The sequence below is a fragment of the Mixophyes fleayi genome, chromosome 5 (genome assembly GCF_038048845.1).
Source record: "Mixophyes fleayi isolate aMixFle1 chromosome 5, aMixFle1.hap1, whole genome shotgun sequence".
Lineage (NCBI taxonomy): Eukaryota > Metazoa > Chordata > Amphibia > Anura > Limnodynastidae > Mixophyes > Mixophyes fleayi.
Genome location: NC_134406.1, coordinates 6,079,561 through 6,097,508, shown reverse-complemented (window position 1 = coordinate 6,097,508; position 17,948 = coordinate 6,079,561). Strand labels below are relative to the sequence as shown.

General features: G+C 41.1%; 1 protein-coding gene across 7 annotated transcripts in view; it reads left to right on the top strand.

Moving 5' to 3' along the window:
* Nucleotides 1–17,948, top strand: part of ADGRB1 (adhesion G protein-coupled receptor B1) — a 411,983-nt gene that overhangs the window by 244,984 nt on the left and 149,051 nt on the right. For all 7 annotated transcript variants that reach the window (XM_075211647.1, XM_075211646.1, XM_075211644.1 and 4 more), the window contains 6 exons: nt 245–409; nt 2,691–2,792; nt 4,189–4,295; nt 6,621–6,815; nt 7,755–7,823; nt 16,361–16,469. In XM_075211647.1, the coding sequence (XP_075067748.1) occupies nt 245–409; nt 2,691–2,792; nt 4,189–4,295; nt 6,621–6,815; nt 7,755–7,823; nt 16,361–16,469 (747 nt within the window). The remainder of the gene's footprint in view (nt 1–244; nt 410–2,690; nt 2,793–4,188; nt 4,296–6,620; nt 6,816–7,754; nt 7,824–16,360; nt 16,470–17,948) is intronic.

Below are 17,948 nucleotides of genomic sequence, written 5' to 3'. Positions count from 1 at the left end.
TCACTGTGTATGTATCACATTATCACACGATATCTCCTCTGGTTGGATGTGAGCGTCTAATGAACATCTTCTGTCAGTTCCGCCTGCAGCTCCTGAGCCTCCTGACCAATCACTGTAAATGCTGCATTTCCTCCTTGATATCCCAGAGAAATAACCCAACCACCCTAATTTGTTGTCTCTTTTAACTCCAAGTAGAGCGGAAGTTGTCCTATGTATACTAAAAATAGTTTTATTTTTCTTTCAGTTGATGGGAAGTGGCAGTCTTGGGGCCCTTGGGGGGGCTGCAGCGCAACCTGCGATGGAGGGGTGCAGAAGAGAGAACGCGTCTGTTATGGTCCATTTTTTGGCGGGGAGGCTTGCCCCGGACCCGCCGAGGAAACCAAACTGTGTAATGAAAAGAGGTGTCCAGGTAAATATCTCAACCTTCATTTCTACGGTGACTCAAAGAAGAAATCACAGATTTTAATTACTAATAATAACAACTACTTTTAGTGACAAGAACGGTTTGCCAATTTTTTAAAACATTTTTTTCAAATTTTATTGAGGAAGGGAATCCTTGTTATCATTATCTAATTGCATCCCAGCCTTACATTACCATGTGAGAGATGTATTATGCTGGTTATTATCCTACCATGCTGGGGCTCTACAGCTGCAGTTGAACTACAAATCCCAGTGTGCGGAGCCTCTACAACAATGATCTTTGTTCCTCCAGCTGTTGTTGATGTACATAGTTACAACGAGATCTAGAACCTATGCGCTAATATTAGATACATTTCACTGTCGCTTTACCTGTCTAACGTATCACCATTAATGACTCTCACTCCGGGAGCCTACCAGAACGGGCCCTCGGGGGCAATCACAGATCTCCCACTCTTTTGCCTCAGGACACAAATTCTTCTTATATAAAAAAATAACATATTCATGACAGTTGTAAGTAATATCCTATGCTGACAAAAATAATGCGAGTCTTTCCACACGTCCCCCTTTCCTGGTACACCTGCCTTTATCATATTTGCATTGAAAATAAAAACCTGTCATTGTGAATATGAGATTGGACATTACGGAGTGACAGGTGACAGCGTCAGCCCATTAACTGAGCGTACATGAAAGTTATCACAGCCAATCACAGTGCAGTAGGGAGAGGTGTTTTCTTACACTGATGTCAGAAGTCTGTAAGGACTGGAATCACCCAAGGGGGGTGCACAGGGCAATTATAAATCGTATTGCAACTATTGTGATAGAAACATATTCAAAATTACGAAAGAAAAATATTTCGAGATACGTGGGATAGACCTGGAAAGGTCGCAGATGAGAAATGCAACAAACCGGTCAACAAAAATGATATTAACTTTGTCTTAAGGAAATGGCAAAGTATTTCTAGATAGTCTGACAAATAATTTGCCCACAACGTGACAACGCAGGACAGAGAGAATAGGTGGAACTTCCATTGTGGTTTCTTGTTTCATATTCACTATCAGGGGAGGGCTGGCAAATTTTAGCCTGGGGGGGGAGAGACTCAACACAGCAGCCTATTAGGATCATTTTAAAGGAAAAAAATGCAGCTGACCCAGTGAACCTGCCTAAGTTAACCCACTATGGGCCACGATGCAGATGCCCCCCTGCCCCCTAACCCAGCCTACCCCTGTTTACAACATAAAAAAACAAGACAGAAAAAGAGTAACATATATATGTCAGTCTCCACATGACAGGCGCAGGCCCCCCCACAGCAGCACAGAGTATATCAGGAGATGAGTGTTAGGGAGGACATGGCTGCATGTGACAGTGGCAGGGATACATTGTGAGGAGGGAAATGGAGGCAGCAGGAAACCATAGACTGAGAATAAGATAGTGAAAGAAGTAAGGTTCTTCAACAGCACATAGTAATAATGTGAGGATGGGAGTGGATGCAAATAAGGAGCCACAGACTGAGATTTATATAGTGGAAGGAGCAGGATCCCCAGCAGTACAGAGTATATCAGGAGATGAGTGATGTGTTCGTGAGGACATGGCTGCATGTGACAGGGGCAGTGACATGATGTGAGGAGGGGAATGGAGGCAGCAGGAAGTCAGAGACTGAGAGTTATATAGTGGAAGGAGCAGGGTCCCCAGCAGCACAGAGTATATCAGGAGATGAGTGATGTGTTAGTGAGGACAGGGCTGCATGTGACAGGGGCAGTGACATGATGTGAGGAGGGGAATGGAGGCAGCAGGAAGTCAGAGACTGAGAGTTATATAGTGGCAGGAGCAGGGTCCTCCAACAGCACATATAATAGTGATAAGAGGCTCCTGTCACACTGATGTAGGAAAGTGTCCAACGCAACCTCCTATATACAGACAACTTGTGGAGTTTGTACCCTGCTTCACTCCTATGTATCCTCTCTAAGATTCTCTTACATTTCTGGATCTGTGCACCTGCCCAGTAATTAAAAAGTAAATTATGACACTAAATTCCAAGTACAAGTTTTTAATGACTTCTTTCCCCAGACAGGTTTAATCACCAACAGATGACACAATCCGGCACATTATTATAATTTTTGTATTCTGTTATAATGTGTGTCTCTTAGCTGGCAGATTTCTCTGGTAATAATCACTCCTTCATACTAGGAAAGAGCGAGAAGCTGCAGAGCTCAGATAGCTGTATTGACAAATAGAAATGACCTTTAAAAAAAGATCTCTCTGTTTTTTTTTAGAACCTCATGAAATTTGTCCTGAGGAAAATTTAGCTTCTGTTGTTTGGCAAGAAAATCCGGCAGGAGAGACGGCTGAGGTTCGGTGTCCTCGGAACGCCACAGGTAATGGCAGTGACGCTAAGGCTGGCTGCTCTAAACCACAACTGTTTTTCCCTTAAGGGGGACGTTCTTCTTCAATAGTCCCACTTCATGGCCAGAAAATATGAATAGTAAATCATTTTCAGTAGTGTTTGACGTAGAGTAGACCATTCCTTATCTTCCAGACATTGTGAAATGCCCAGGAAAACAAAATGGAGGACATTGATAAGAACTGTTACCCAGGTGATGTTGCCAATAGCAACCAAGTCCATACCTCAGTGATGTCATGAGTTCCAAGTGACTTGATAGGCTGGCTGCCTGCACTGTGTGGTTTAGATAACCAAAAATTATTAAAAACATGATATTACCATAGATTCACTACCTCTGAAGCTCCTGCACCCCCTCAGATCCCCGCAGCACTCACTGACATCTCTTAAGCGGTGAATTGCAGCGAGTGCAAGCGTTAAACCGCTCATTCACAGAAGAAGCTCGGTCTCTGCTCTTTTCAGAGAAGATCAGGGGGGGAGAAGATCAAATGTACTATTTCACCCCTGATAAGTAATATTTTACTTTATGTTGACATTTATCCTTATCCCTTTGTTGTACTTACAAATCCAGTGACCGCCCCCTTTTCCCGATGCTATGCACACTGTTTTATTCAACCTTACCAGAAAATATGTTGCAGATACTTTGATCACTGATTGCAGTGAAAACTAAAATGCAAATCAGGGGGTCTGCTAGCTAATGTAACATGTGCAATAAAGACATCTACGTCCTATGTCGCAATACTCCCTACTTTACTCCTTCCCTACCTGTTTACTAAATTACAGTGGAGCATTTGCAAGGTACTATGTCCGGCTATTTTAAAGGCTGTCATATTAGAGTCTGAGAGGGAGGCGTACAGGTCGAGCAGTTTTTACTGAAGCCATCAGCTCACATCGTTAATAAACGAGTTGCAGATGAGTCTTATTACATCTTTTGCATTCAATTGTCTGCTCAGGAACGTCCTCTGCTTTTGAACCGTGCATGCAATGCCTACGTTACCTGCAGTGCAGCCAGCGTGCCAGGAACAATCCCCAGTGTGGACATTGCCTAACACTACCGATGTAAAATGTTTTGTCCGAGATCTAGACGTGTAAAAGATTACGATTATCTAGACAGAGAAGCAGCAAATCCAACATGATAAGTGAAACACAATATGAGAAATATATATGCTGGATTTTTCAGCACCACGGCCAGCGAAAAGCAGAACGAGGAAGTCAATATGTAGTCTAACAATTTGCTAAGAACTAGTGACATCAATGAGACAGGAGGCACTTGGTGTCACTAATTAATAGGCTACCTACTATTGAATATTGGTTTAGCCCAAGCAATGGTTGCCTCCAGTTTGCACAGGTCATAGCTTTCTGTTCCCTTGTAGGGCTCATTCTCCGAAAGTGTGTCTTGGATGAGGTGGGAGAAGCGTACTGGGAGATGCCGACGTACATAAAATGTGTTTCCCTTGACTACAGGAATATTCAGCAGATGGTAAGTGGAAAACATGTTTGGCAACTCATCGCATGCTTATTATTTCTCGTTTAATTCAATTTGTTCTTTGACTTTTTTTTTTCTATGAAATCTGAAGCACTTTTCATGGTATAATAATACAGGTTGGGGGTATCTGTAAACCGCTTCCCAGATACAAGACATCTGGGAGATGGAATAGTGTAAGTGCTTTTGTGATTTGTATTATTATGTACTCAGCAAGCCGCCGTAATTCCCTCTTGAGTGCTGCTCACCTTTTGTGAGCTGACTTTTCAGGCTGTACATTTAGCGCTTCTACTAAACGAGACCTAAGCTGGTAAATGTGGTATTAGGAGAGGAAAATAGCAGAAATCAAATCTTGCTAAATTTCCATCTCAATGCCACAAATTCTGAAACACAATCTGATTTCTCCTTCTCGTGACTAATAAGCCCCGGACTGTACAGAGTTAGTTGGATTTAAAGTGCCCACTGTCAGGGAATGCAGCAGTGGACATTTAAGGGATTAACCACAGTGTGGGTGGCCTAATAGATGCTTTTACAGATCACGGATCAGTCTATAGATGTCTGTGCTCGGTTTTCTACCTGGCTACATTCTCACGTCTTCCTTCTTGATGCATTCTCTTGAACACACCAAAATGTAACTTTTGCTTAATTTTCCAAGGGGGTTGATGGGAATGTAGCTATAGGGGACAGGTAATAAGGATGTATAAAGAGTAATCTGTACGCAAAATGTCTTTTTTCTGTGTTGGTGAATAGCAAATCATCATCATCATCATCATTAGGTATTTATATAGCGCTACTAATTCCGCAGCGCTGTACAGAGAACTCGCTCACATCAGTCCTTGCCCCATTGGAGCTTAGTCTAAATTCCCTAACATACACACACAAACAGATAAGAGAGGGAAACTAGGGTCAATTTTTGATAGCAGCCAATTAACCTACTTGTATGTTTTTGGAGTGTGGAAGGAAACCAGAGCACCCGGAGGAAACCCACGCAACTACAGGGAGAACATACAAACTCCACACAGATAAGGCCATGGCCAGGAATTGAACTCATGACCCCAGCGCTGTGAGGCAGAAGTGCTAACCACTGAGCCACTGTGCTGCCCAAATAGTGCTAAAATGTCTTAGCGAATATAGTATTTCCCCAAAATGTTGCAATTGTGCTGCAAATAGCAATGCAAATAACAACATGGACAACCACAAAACAGGTACTGAAAGCGTCACAGCTAGAACAGTAAGCTACAGAAGGTGTTATTTATCAGCAGCCCTAGGGATATCATAAACATTCAAAGATGAACATTATTGCATTTATCTTTTGATTGCCTTATTTTACAAGCATGTCTGTATTCTTTGCTTTGTCCATTCCATTGGGTGTCCATAGATGATCACACAAAATAATATATTACAACGCGATGAAAAGCACTACAGCATAGGCTGCCAGAAATACTGAACAATATTGGCACACTGAACATTCCTTTTAAAATGATAAAATGTATCTGCACTGATATGAGTATAGAGGTACAATTAAGTGATGAACTCACTATGACATCTGTTTAGTCAAAATATCCACATTTCAAAATGGCATTTATGGGGTTAAAAAGGGCCAGCAGTCAAAATGGTAGTGTACCAACTGTATACCCAACAAGCATTACAGCTTTGGTCCGTTGTCATTTGTGATTTTCTAGCCACCCCCCTCCTCATAACTTTTTAAAAGAGAACTCTGATTGGGCAGCTGCTCAGACATCCACAAATCTTTGAAGACAAGAAAATGTTTAAGCACTTCTATTTTGTGCTTTCCTTGCAAGGAGAAAAACTGATGATCAGGTGCTGGTGGGGGGTAAGTTTGTCACCCATGGAGGTGCCTGAAGTTCTGCTAGTTGGTGAAATTGGGTGTTACAATTCTTGTTGTGGGTAGAGTTCTTTAATACAAGTAAAGAGTTTTCACTTTACCAATAATGAATAAAAATAAATGATCTGACACCTAAAATTAGGCAAGTGATGTTTTTTTGTCATGTTATGAGTAAGTTTAATATAATAGAAGTGTCCCATTTATGGCATTAAGAAAATGTCACCTTTTGTTCACATGGACATGTAGCTATTGTAACCCTACAGTTTAAGATAATACTTTTATTATAAATGTCTAATGTGTAATGAAAAGTTACATAATAGAAACCTAAAGCGCCGTAGCTCGTCAACATAAATGAAATCAACTCCGCTCAGATTACTATTCGGAGCAATGTTGATTATGGCCCTTTGGCTTTCAGATGGTTATTATCATGTAGAAGATACAGAATGTGATCTTTCTGTGTTGTTTTTATATTGTAGATCAGGGAACACCTCTCTAAAGCTCAGAGGGGACAGAAGGGAGAAGGGGTCTCGGGGGTGTTACAGAACCTGGTAGAGGTCACTCAAGAAGGTACCAGTTATAGCGGAGATGTTTTGTCCACTGTGGACTGTCTGAGGAACATGACTGAGATCTTTCGACGGCCCTACCACAACCCCTCATCCCACGATGTTCAGGTGAGCCAAGTAATATAGCTTTTCATGGAAATATGGTTGTGTAAGGACAAATAGCCATCTGACATGGGTGTATACTTCCAAAATAATCTGTATTTATGTGCAATAACTATCATCACTATTAATAGCTACAGCACACAACAACTATGTACCAAATAGTCTCCTCACGGTTCTACTTATGATTGACTCAGCAATTATATATTGGTATAGAGCAGGCTTAAGTAACCTAAGCCTGTTCAGTGGTTGTGGGACTACAAGTCCCAGCATGCCTTGCCCGTCTTGTAGTTCTCCAACAACAGGGCAGCTAGAAGTTGGCTGTAGACTAAATACCTTAAGAGTATTGTTGTTTTCATACATCTCATCTCAGCGTGCACAGCTGTAGTTCCAGAGCTGTATATGGTGATCTGAACTATGGGTCATGTAGCTCTTTGCAGTATTTAATCTAGCAGATGAAAGTGCGCAGGCAGTAAGAGTAGACATGAAAGGCAGAGGCGAGGAGACCTCATCTGAAACACAGTGCTCAGGTAAGTTAAACGCTGACATTGTAAGGAAGAGCCAGAGAACAGCGTCGGTTCATGTTTATAGATTAATGGAAGAGTCGATCAGCGTAGACTTAGGAATCAATAGAGAGGAGACGGTGCAACCGTGCTCTGCAGACGCATGTAGGCTGAAGATTAAAGGAGCAATATCATGAAAGTAAACGCCAGGCTGGAGCAGGGAAGAAAGTCTGTCTAGATAACGAGCGCCTGGTGTCACGTTTACTTATCTGGGTATATAAATGTTATATCTGCTGTAGTGGGAGAGGTGGGATGGGAAGTGCTAAACAACACGAGGAAGAGGAGCAGCATGTTCTCCGGAACATCACGAGTAATGTAGGTAACAATCTGTCCATATGCTAATTGCCTGGAAATACTGACTGATTATCTTTTACTTCCTATAAAGAACTTTGTGCAGATTATCAGCAACTTGCTGTCCGATGAGAACAGAGACAAATGGGAAGAAGCGCAGATGGTAGGTGCCAATTTACTTATTCAGAGATTCATTGTCATTTTTATTGCGGTACGTTTATCACCAGAATTCTCCCACCGATGCTCCAAATCCAGGATTTTGCAGGGTCCTCTCTGGTTTCAGTCCAGTCCTTGCAATACAACTAAACAATCCTAATTCTTCTGTCAATCGCAAAACTATTGACCCCACAGCAGAAGATGATATAAACAATGACCATTTTGGCTCCTCTTGTTTGGTATTAGCATGAATTTGTTTTTGGATTCGGTGTCGGCACATGTTGCATAAAACTTTGTAGCGATCAGGGATCATTAATTACCGATACATATGGTGTCCGAGGAACAAAGTGTCCGATCCTGAGAACTTACACTCTATTGTCCACTAAACTCAACTTGCCAAGTCCCAATCAAAACAATTAATTTACAATCTGGTAAATAGGGGAGCACCCTAGTAACCACTAGTAGCATGATAGGAGAGGAAAGAGAGATAGAGATAGAGAAGGAGAGAGAGAGAAGGAGAGAGTGAAGGAGAGAGAGAGGGAGCGAGAGATAGAAAATGAGGGGGAGAGAGAGATAGAGAGAGAGAGAGAGAAAAGGAGAGATAGAGGGAAGGAGAGAAGAGGAGAGTGAGAGAGAAGGAGAGAGAGAGAGAGAGAAAAGGAGAGAGAGAGGGAAGGAGAGGAGAGAGAGAGAAAAGGAGAGAGAGAGGGAAGGAGAGAAGAGGAGAGAGAGAGAGAGAGCGCTAGTTATCACTTGATATCAATTGATTTCTTAGGCTCAGAAAGTTCTCTTTGGTGCCATTATCTAAACTGTAATTACAGGCGGTTAAAGTAATGTGAACCGTTCCTCTATTAGTATGTAACTTATGTGGTGATTAATAAAAAGATAATGATTGTTCTTTATATATGTTTTATGACGCAAGCTTATAAAACGTTTTGATCTATATATCTTTGTGTTTTAAAGTGCTGGTTTGTACCCCCCAACTTGTCATCTCACATAATGGATTTAACGGAAACATTTTTTTGTACTGCATAACCATGTAAACTTTTCAGTGTCCCCCAGTTCTGGTCCTGTATGATCAAAACCCTCCGTACCGTTACGCTGTGCGTGAATAGAATGCGGAGAAGGAAAGATCGAAGACACATTTTATAGAAGCGTTTCTGTTTGCGCGTTTGTGTGCGTGTGTGTGTATGTGTGTATGTGTGTGCATGTGTGTATGAATGTGTGTGTGCGTGTGTGTGTATGTATGTGCGTGTGCGTGTTTCGCGTGTATGTATGTGTGTGTGTGTGTGTCTATGAATGTGTGTCAGTCAAAATAAGCCTCACTTCTTCTTTAGAGTTTTTCCTTGTTGAGTCGCTTGATCTGAGCTTTTATATAAGAATATATTCGTCATTGTACTAGGTTCAATTTACATTACAATGACAGTAAAATACAGGATACAGTGATAAAAAAACAAAAAACAGATTTCTAACTTAATTCAAACATCTCTGAATCTGGAATATGTTACTTGTGCTGGACTAAGCGTTATTGCAGCTAATGTTACACCCTCGCAGGGAAAATGTGTTGAAATTAACTTGTATATTTCAACAACAACAATATTCACAGATCTGCCACAAGATAGCACCGATTCCGATTCGTCACAACATCTTTAGCTAAACTCTGCTCCATTTGTGTAACTTCGTAGAGAACCCCATAATAATGATGATGCTGGCGATGAGATTTACTTCTGTGTGACGCTGTACAGCAGCTGCCGGTCTGTGAGCGATGGCTCTCGGAGGAGTCGGTTCCTCAGTCTCCTTATTACAATATCAGCCCTTTAGCTCTCGCCGGAGGCAAAATCATTCATCAGCCGGTGCCAGAGGCTAGATCAGCGTCAGGGGATGAACTCGGGAAGTGAGGATACATATATTAGCAGCACTACACTTCCTTACATTGTGGGATGTTCCCAACTAGACACAGAGTCCCTGATACATTTTCAGAGGAAAGTCCATTTTCATGGCGTATCTGCGTGAAATAGCTCTGCGCCGGAACAGGACTTACGCCAACGGATGCACGTGCACGCAGTTCATGTCCAAACGCAGAAGACACTTATGACTGAGGAGGGCGCGCCGGGTGCAGATGCAGCCAATTCTAGTTTCGGGTTTCCCTTAAGTACCTGTCTTTTAGCCGTATCCTTTACACCAGCTACAGAGCAGATGTAAGTGCTGAGTGATAGTGATGACTACATGTATGCATGCCAGGAGAAATGATTGTATATATAGTGTACATTAAGAACATCCTAATTTTTGTATTTAATGTAAACAATACACATATTTTTAATAATGATTACAGTGTTATGAGTTGTTCATTAATTTTAGAGAATATTTTTTTTTGCATGCGTTCTGATGTGACTTTATATTTAGTACACACATGCATGTGTGTATCTTCGTTGTGTTGTGCCTGTTAACATACGACAAGTAATGTTTAAGCAGAACGTACTTATACCCATATTCAAATAGAAAAGTAACTTGAGATCCGGACGCACGCTCGTTCAAGTTCCGTGCTCGGTTTAAAAACGCAACTTGCATGCAGGTTGCATACGAACATAAATCAGGCCCAGAGTGTACTGATAATGGGCCTGAGTCATTAAGGAGAGCAAGGCAAAAAAAGGAGTAAATTTGCTCCTGGAGAACTCATACTGCAATGCAAGGGGTGCAAATTATGTTATTATTTTGCACATAAGATAAATACTGGCTGCTTTTTCATGTAGCACACAAATATTTGATAGCTTTATTTTTACACTGAAATTTAAAGTTGATCTAGAACATGCCCTACCCCAACTATAAATCTGTTCCCACATTTTAAATTTACCTCCCCCTCCAATGCAACATGGTTTTGCCAAGGTGCAAAGTTACTCCTTTTTTTTTGTTTTGCTCTCTATAATGACTCAGGCCCAATATGTTTGATAGGCACAATGGTAGGTTATAGGGAAATGACCAGATATCTACTTTTCCTCCAGCATGACTTAACACACCCATGAGATAATTGGGGCAGGTGCAGGATATTGACAAGTAAAGCTGGGTACACATCTATCAGATTACAAGAATGACAACTTTTTGGTCAGATATCGCAATAGTGTGTACGCTCCCACAATCTCGTTGTATCGTACCAAAACTCATCGCATTGGTTGGTTTGGTTTTCTAAACTTGCTAAAAATCACGATCAACGATGGAACAATGTCGGGTACATGTGGCAGTTTGTACACACTCAGGACCAGCAGCGCAGGCAGATATCTATGGGGTGTACAGAGTCACAATCTTTATCAGCAGATGGTTATGAGAGATGAAGATCACAGATCTGAAGGTAAATTGTGTAGGTGTGTACACATGAATCTGCTGCTCATCGGGACTTTCAGACGTTGGTAAAACCGTTACAGAAATCACATCTGGAGTTAGATTGCAGCATGTAACTAGCTTAATATTACAACTTTACATCCTCTATACTTATATGTCCTGCTCTGGAAATGTCTACAAATCACAGTGCCCGGCAAGTTGGAGAAAGTATTAACTAGCTGAGGTTTGGGGGGTCCCCTTCCAGGGATGTTAGTTAAAAATTAGCTTTGTTTGGTGCTGTTAGTCTTTACTTCGTTCCAGTTTATTGGCAGTAGAGAAGAAGTGAGGAAAATAAGAGTAGAACATTGTGTACACTGAGTAAAACCGGTGATATCTGTGGTATGAGTCTCCAGCAAAATAGAGGTGTTGCTAAAACTGGTGCATGGTTAGCTGTTCAAGAAAGATACTGTAACCCACTGGAACCTATCATCATATTACTGTAATTGTAAGTTCTTTTAAGTGATACTTGCAGATGATTTGAAATGATAACTGTTTTATGATGCTGTAAGATGGTGCAGTAATAATATATTGTCTGGGGATATTATACACATTAGTCAGCGTATATCTCTCTGGCCTGACACGGTTCTGTGCTTCGTCCTCGCTCATTAGGGAGACATTAGGGATCGGTCTGCAATTATTGGTTGTACAAAATAGTAATTGCTACATTGATCAAGCTTTGATTTTTGAGACACAATGTAAATGTTTTGCCCAGCCCATTACAGAAGCTAATAATGCAATTTTACACAATTATCGGCAGTTTTTATATATGTGTATAAATCTAATATTTAAAAGAGATCTTAAATAAGACACAGATACATTTTAATGACATTGTTTTCTGTTTTTTCCCCACTTGTTATGTAATATTTGCCATATTTGGAAATAGCTCATGTAAGGGGTAGTCCCCCCCACCCCCCCGAAAACTAAACATTTATGACACCTGGTGTAGACCAGTCTATCTATTCAGAATCCAGCAATGTGATCTTGGTGCTTTATGACTCCTGTTTATGTGTGTCAAGATGGTGTCAATTTGTACCAGGATAACGTCTTTGTAAATGTGCCCAGAATTTGTCTTATCAGTAGGCGTATTGCATAAGATGCTTAACGGCTGATATCCCTCTCTGTATTTAAACCACTCGATAACTTATTTAACTTCTTTGAATAATTGATACGAGACATAATTAGCAATAATAAAAGGAGTTTATTTTGCAAACCAATATGGTGGAGGAGAAAAGAGCAGGCAGTACGACAAACAAATGCCAAGCCGACCTACAGGGATGATAATTGCACAGAGACTATATTGGGTTCATCATGCCCATTACCGCAATATGCGCCCCAACCACTGGCCGTCGAGTGCACTGCGTTTTACGGCAATACGCCATCCAGGACCTCCACCATCGAATGCCAGACACGCCAGGAACTGACTACAGGCAAACACAGAACAGCCCACAAGACATAGCAGGCATGGAGGTCCATCCAAACCAGGGAGGGTGGGCGGACAACGTCTTAAAAATTCCAGAGAACAATTTATTCTCTGCCCATCACATTTAAAGACCACTCCTTAGCCCTCCCCCATGACATCAGATGGGCATATTGTACATATCCCCATTTAAACTTTTGACCTTAAAGGGATCAATTTAGTTTCATGATACAGCCTCAGATTTTAATTTCCTTCATGCTTATTTCAGCCCTTAGTTCTTATATCTGACAAGTGGATATAGCCCGATAATTCATTAAGCAATCTACGGCTTTGTGTGCTCTGAGGGCCCCGAATTACCCTAACCCATTATGTTTTGTTTTTTGTTTTTATTTTGACAAATGAGAACGGAAATTCAACTTAAACAGGCTTTGGGCGGAGCTTACATAGAGGTGGGTGGAGCTTCACCAAGGAGGGACTGTGTTGGGTGGGTAGAGTGGGACTTGGGGGGATCGGGGGCAGGGCTTATTTTGTCCCAGTGTTGCATGTATAAATGTTTACAAGGCAGAGTATTGGATTGCTTTGTGCATTGCATGGGGCTCTACACAAAGAAAAGTTGTGTAACACTAATGTCTATATGAGGGGGGAGGGGAGCTGTGCAGTTTGTGTGAAGGTTAAGCAGAGTTTCTTCAGAGCTGAAGAATTTTATATGCACATTTACTAAAGCTTCCAATAAAAAAAAAAGTGGAGGTGTTGCCCGTAGCAACCAATCAGATTCTAGCTAACATTTGTCTACATATTAGAAACTGGCAGCTAGAATCTGATTGGTTGCTATAGGCAACACCTCCACTTTTCCTGATTAGAAGCTTTAATAAATCTGCCCCTTAATATGGTGTTTGCTTTATATATGTTTTATGACTGAGTTGTAACCATGTATCAGACCGATTTTAAAATACTGATCTGTCCATATATGAAAGTAACATCTGCTGAATAGGGGCTGTAATATTTGGATGGTAATAGTTTATACTGTTGCTATATTCCGATGTACCTGTAAGAAAATGACGGTGTCCCTCGGCTTTGGAGCATCTAAGAGCTTCACATGTGACATCGTCTCCAAATCTCATTTACTACAGAACCAATCATGAAGTTTTTATAATGAGTTTTAGGGTGAATTAGGAGCATATTTATTAATTTACTGGTTTTGCCTCCTTATTTTTTGTAAGCATTTATTAAACAATCCTCCAGGTTCAGCGCTTCTGATAGGAGGCTGTCCCAATGATGAATTCACTTACCTTAAAAGTCCCGTCTGTCTCTCCTCTCCGGTCACTATGGCAGAGACATATTTGCGATAATGACCGTAGGGGGAGCAGATAAGCTGCAGTGCGGTAAGGGATACATAGATCCCTCTACCGCAGTGCTCTAAGCATAGGATTCAGCGGCTAACGCCAGCTTCAGATGGGCGTCGTCCATCGGTGGACAAGGTCCAAAAATCTTTGAATTTCGGAACTTGGCAAATCACGCAAAATAGCAATCACCATAGAAATGGGGGGGGGGGGGTGAGGGTGCTTTTGCGCACGATAACAGGGGGACTGTAGCAGATATCGGAGATAATAATGGTGCTTAATATTGTGGTTATCCATTTTCTACTCTTATGAGCTTGCTAAATAGGCCCCTTAGTCTTTAACTTTAAAAAAGTTTCCACTGTTTAAACATCTGTATATAAAAGTCTGGGATCTCATGTCTGGAAAACAGTTATACAGGAAGCTCAGAGAACCAAACAACAAACCAAAGTGAATAGTTGCATCTGCTCAGTGATATAGACACCTAGAGGAGCACAGTGTGGTCTAACGTAGGGAAAGACTGGGTCATTTGAAAAACGTGTTTTGGTATTTTAAACACTTATTCCGAAACCCTAAGTCCTAAACTGATACTAACATTTTAAATGAAATACTCTTACCATAAGGGGTTATTTTGTATAAAGTGGGATCGCTGATAAGAAACATGTCCATAATCCCTGCTGTAAAATATTGTTTATTAAAACACATCATACAATAAATACTGCATTAGCCTAAGCAGATGTGTACAGGACAAAGCACCTTTACAGACGATACTTTGTGTCATGTTTTTGTTGTGAAGAATAAAGCAGGTTTTGCAGATAGTCATCTTTTGTGATTATATCACCAAATGTGAGACATTATTATTGCATTTTTCTCTAGATTATTGTTATTATTATTACGCTCCTTACAAACAACTGAAGCAGAGACTCCTCCGGGTTGTCAAGACAACAGGACATTCTGAAAAAAAACCTAACAGATAAAGTCTAATTTAATGCTTTCTGGCTCTCTGCTTAATATCACAAAGCCCTGTACAGGGTTCTGTGGGAGAAACGCTATTTAAAATGTTTTAAAAGGCGAGTAGAAGAGTTGCCTAAATTATTGAGCCCTTTGAATGTCCAAAAGCGTTAAGCTTGATGGATCTACCAGCCGGTAGTACAGAGAAAATGACTTTGAGGTCTGGAAATTTTAATTGGCTCCTGAACGGAGCTGGAACAAAGCGAAGAGAGAAGGAGGCTTCTGAGGTCCCCGCATTTTGAAATGTTTTAGTGTTAACTCCCAAGATTACACAGACCATGTAAGCTAAATATTGCAGCGTGTAATTATATATCCTGCGTTAGATAAATATAACTACAAATCCTCCTGATAGGGATGAGAATTAAATTATGTAAATTAGATTATTGCCATTTTAATACAGCGAGCGTATTCCGAAGCGCATACAAGGTGCTTTTCATGCCTTAGTGTAAAACTGTGTACTGTATACGGATACGTAAATGGTAGCTGTAAGGTAAAACTAATATGAGATTTCCTTGAGGATGTGGAGCAGTTGTGACCACTGTAGAAATATACATATGGAGTAGACTTTGGTGCACCCCTGTTCAACAGCTTCTTAGACGTAAGAGGATTGAGTGAATTCAGCATAATAACTGTCTATCTAACTAGCCCTAATTGAGGAGTTACATGTTACACTAAAGATGGCTTCATCAATCCATTCTGTTTTACAACACATGCCATGGTTCTGTGATACGACTGTTCATTCTCAAACTAAAGCTGGTAATATATCCTGTAACGTTTTATTAGAGTGCTCCAACCACGGCCACCTTTGACTGTCTGGCTATTGTGGAACCACAAGTCCCACAATCCCCTGGCAGCTAAGACTCTATGGCGTATCTTTACCAAACTGCAGGTTTGAAAAAGGGGAGGTGTTGCCTCCTATGGCAACCAATCAGATTCTAGCTGTCATTTTGTAGAATGTACTAAATAAATGACAGCTAGAATCTGATTGGTTGCTATAGGCAACGTCTCCACTTTTTCAAACCAGCAGTTTAGTAAATATACCTCTACATCTGAGTTTCCAGAGTGTCTATGTTTTTGTTTTGTTTTACCTTACAGTAGCTTAGGATCAGGTCTATTCACCTAATACACATGCAAGAAAATGTATGTATTCCTTGGTAGATCAACGTCTTTACAATGCCATCCTCGCTATTAGGCCAGCTTTGGCCTGTGTTCTAAAATAATATTTTAGTTTTAAAATACAAAATTGCTCTGTTAGTACTGTCAGTAGTATTTTACCTCGCTTTACCCGTCGATGTTGGCGCCTTGTTTAGCTCCTCCCACTCCCCCGGTGACGCAGAATGTTGTGAAGATGTATAAATGCACAAATATTTATTCAGTGGTTACACTTTGACATTTTCTGCTCCTCAGATGGGACTGAGCGTTAAAGATCTGTTCAGGCTTATCGAAGATTTCATCGACGTGATTGGTTTTCGAATGAAGGATTTCAAGGACTCGTACCAAGTGACAGACAATCTGGGTAAGTGTGCGACGCTGTCAGGGTGCCGTTTGTTTGTCTGTGATGCATGAAACACAAAGTTGCACAATTACCATCGCTCTGTTCAGCCACTAGGTTGCACTGGCTGCTTGTCAGCTGTCTGTATATTCTGGATGTCCTTGAGGCGTTCAGGCCTGTTCTGCGGTTAAGCTGCGATTGAGACTACTGCATTCATACAGCAAACTAACTGCTTTAGTGGCTCAGAGAGACCCTTCTTGACACAGCTTCCTACCATTTGTTATAAAGCACCCACGGCATTTTCAATGCATCTCTAGCTGCTAACATGATCGTCTCTCCATAAACGAGGACAAATCAGACAGTGTCTATCACTGAAATCAAATTTGCTGGGTTAGTTTATGAATCAAAATGTTATCGTCATGTGTGACTTTAGCTTCTTGTGGCTCTGCCTTCTCAATAGAGATGAGCCAAGTTGTGGCGAAAATTTGGCAGAAAAAGATCTTTCGCGCGCAGAGATACAATCTTCAATGTCCGATCTTGTTACTCCCTTCCGCAGAATTGTGGTACGAGGAGAACGAAGCAAAAGTTTGCATGAAGCAAGTTTCATGATGGAACAGACTGTGAATTTCCAACTATACCATCTCAGGGTTCTGTTTTATTTGATTATTCTGCATTACGCAGAGCCGAGGTTAGGGCATAATAAATGAAGTGGAACAGAAATGATAGTGGGAATTATGTACGGCGTGCTTAAGGCCAAATTCCACCAGAGAAACTCATAACATTACACAGCCAAATAAGGCGAATATCCCATAGAACGGTTCTGGAAATTTTGCTCGTGTCTAATTTTGGCTTATTAAAAATACCCGCACTTTGGAGTTTTAGAGACTTTTTAAATAAAGGAGATGAATGTTCATATTTTGCTTTTGAGAACGGCACAGTCTGTCCCAATCAGAGTATGGAAGAACTACCGATGGGCGACGCTTAGTGAGAAGACACCACAAGAGTTTGTAAATTAGGGAAGCACACTAGTCACGCGTGTGGTGCATGCATACATGTAGCTTAGAACATGACTCCAAGCTAAGAGCATGATGTCACAGAATGACAAATGTGCTGGGGGTATATATATAAAGAAAACTCACTCACATCAGTCCCTGCCCCATTGGAGCTTACAATCTAAATTCCCTAATATACACACACACACACACACACACACACAGACACAGACAGACTAGGATCAATTTTGATAGCAGCCAATTAACCTACCAGTATGTTTTCGGAGTGTGGGAGGAAACCGGAGCACTCGGAGGAAACCCACGCAAACACGGGGAGAACATACATACTCCCCACAGATAAGGCCATGGTTGTGAATCGAACTCATGACCCCAGTGCTGTGAGGCAGAAGTGCTAACCACTTAGCCACTGTGCTGCCCATATATATATATACATATATATATTCCTTTTCTGACTTTAATTAATTCACCCAAAATAATCGCCTCACACGCT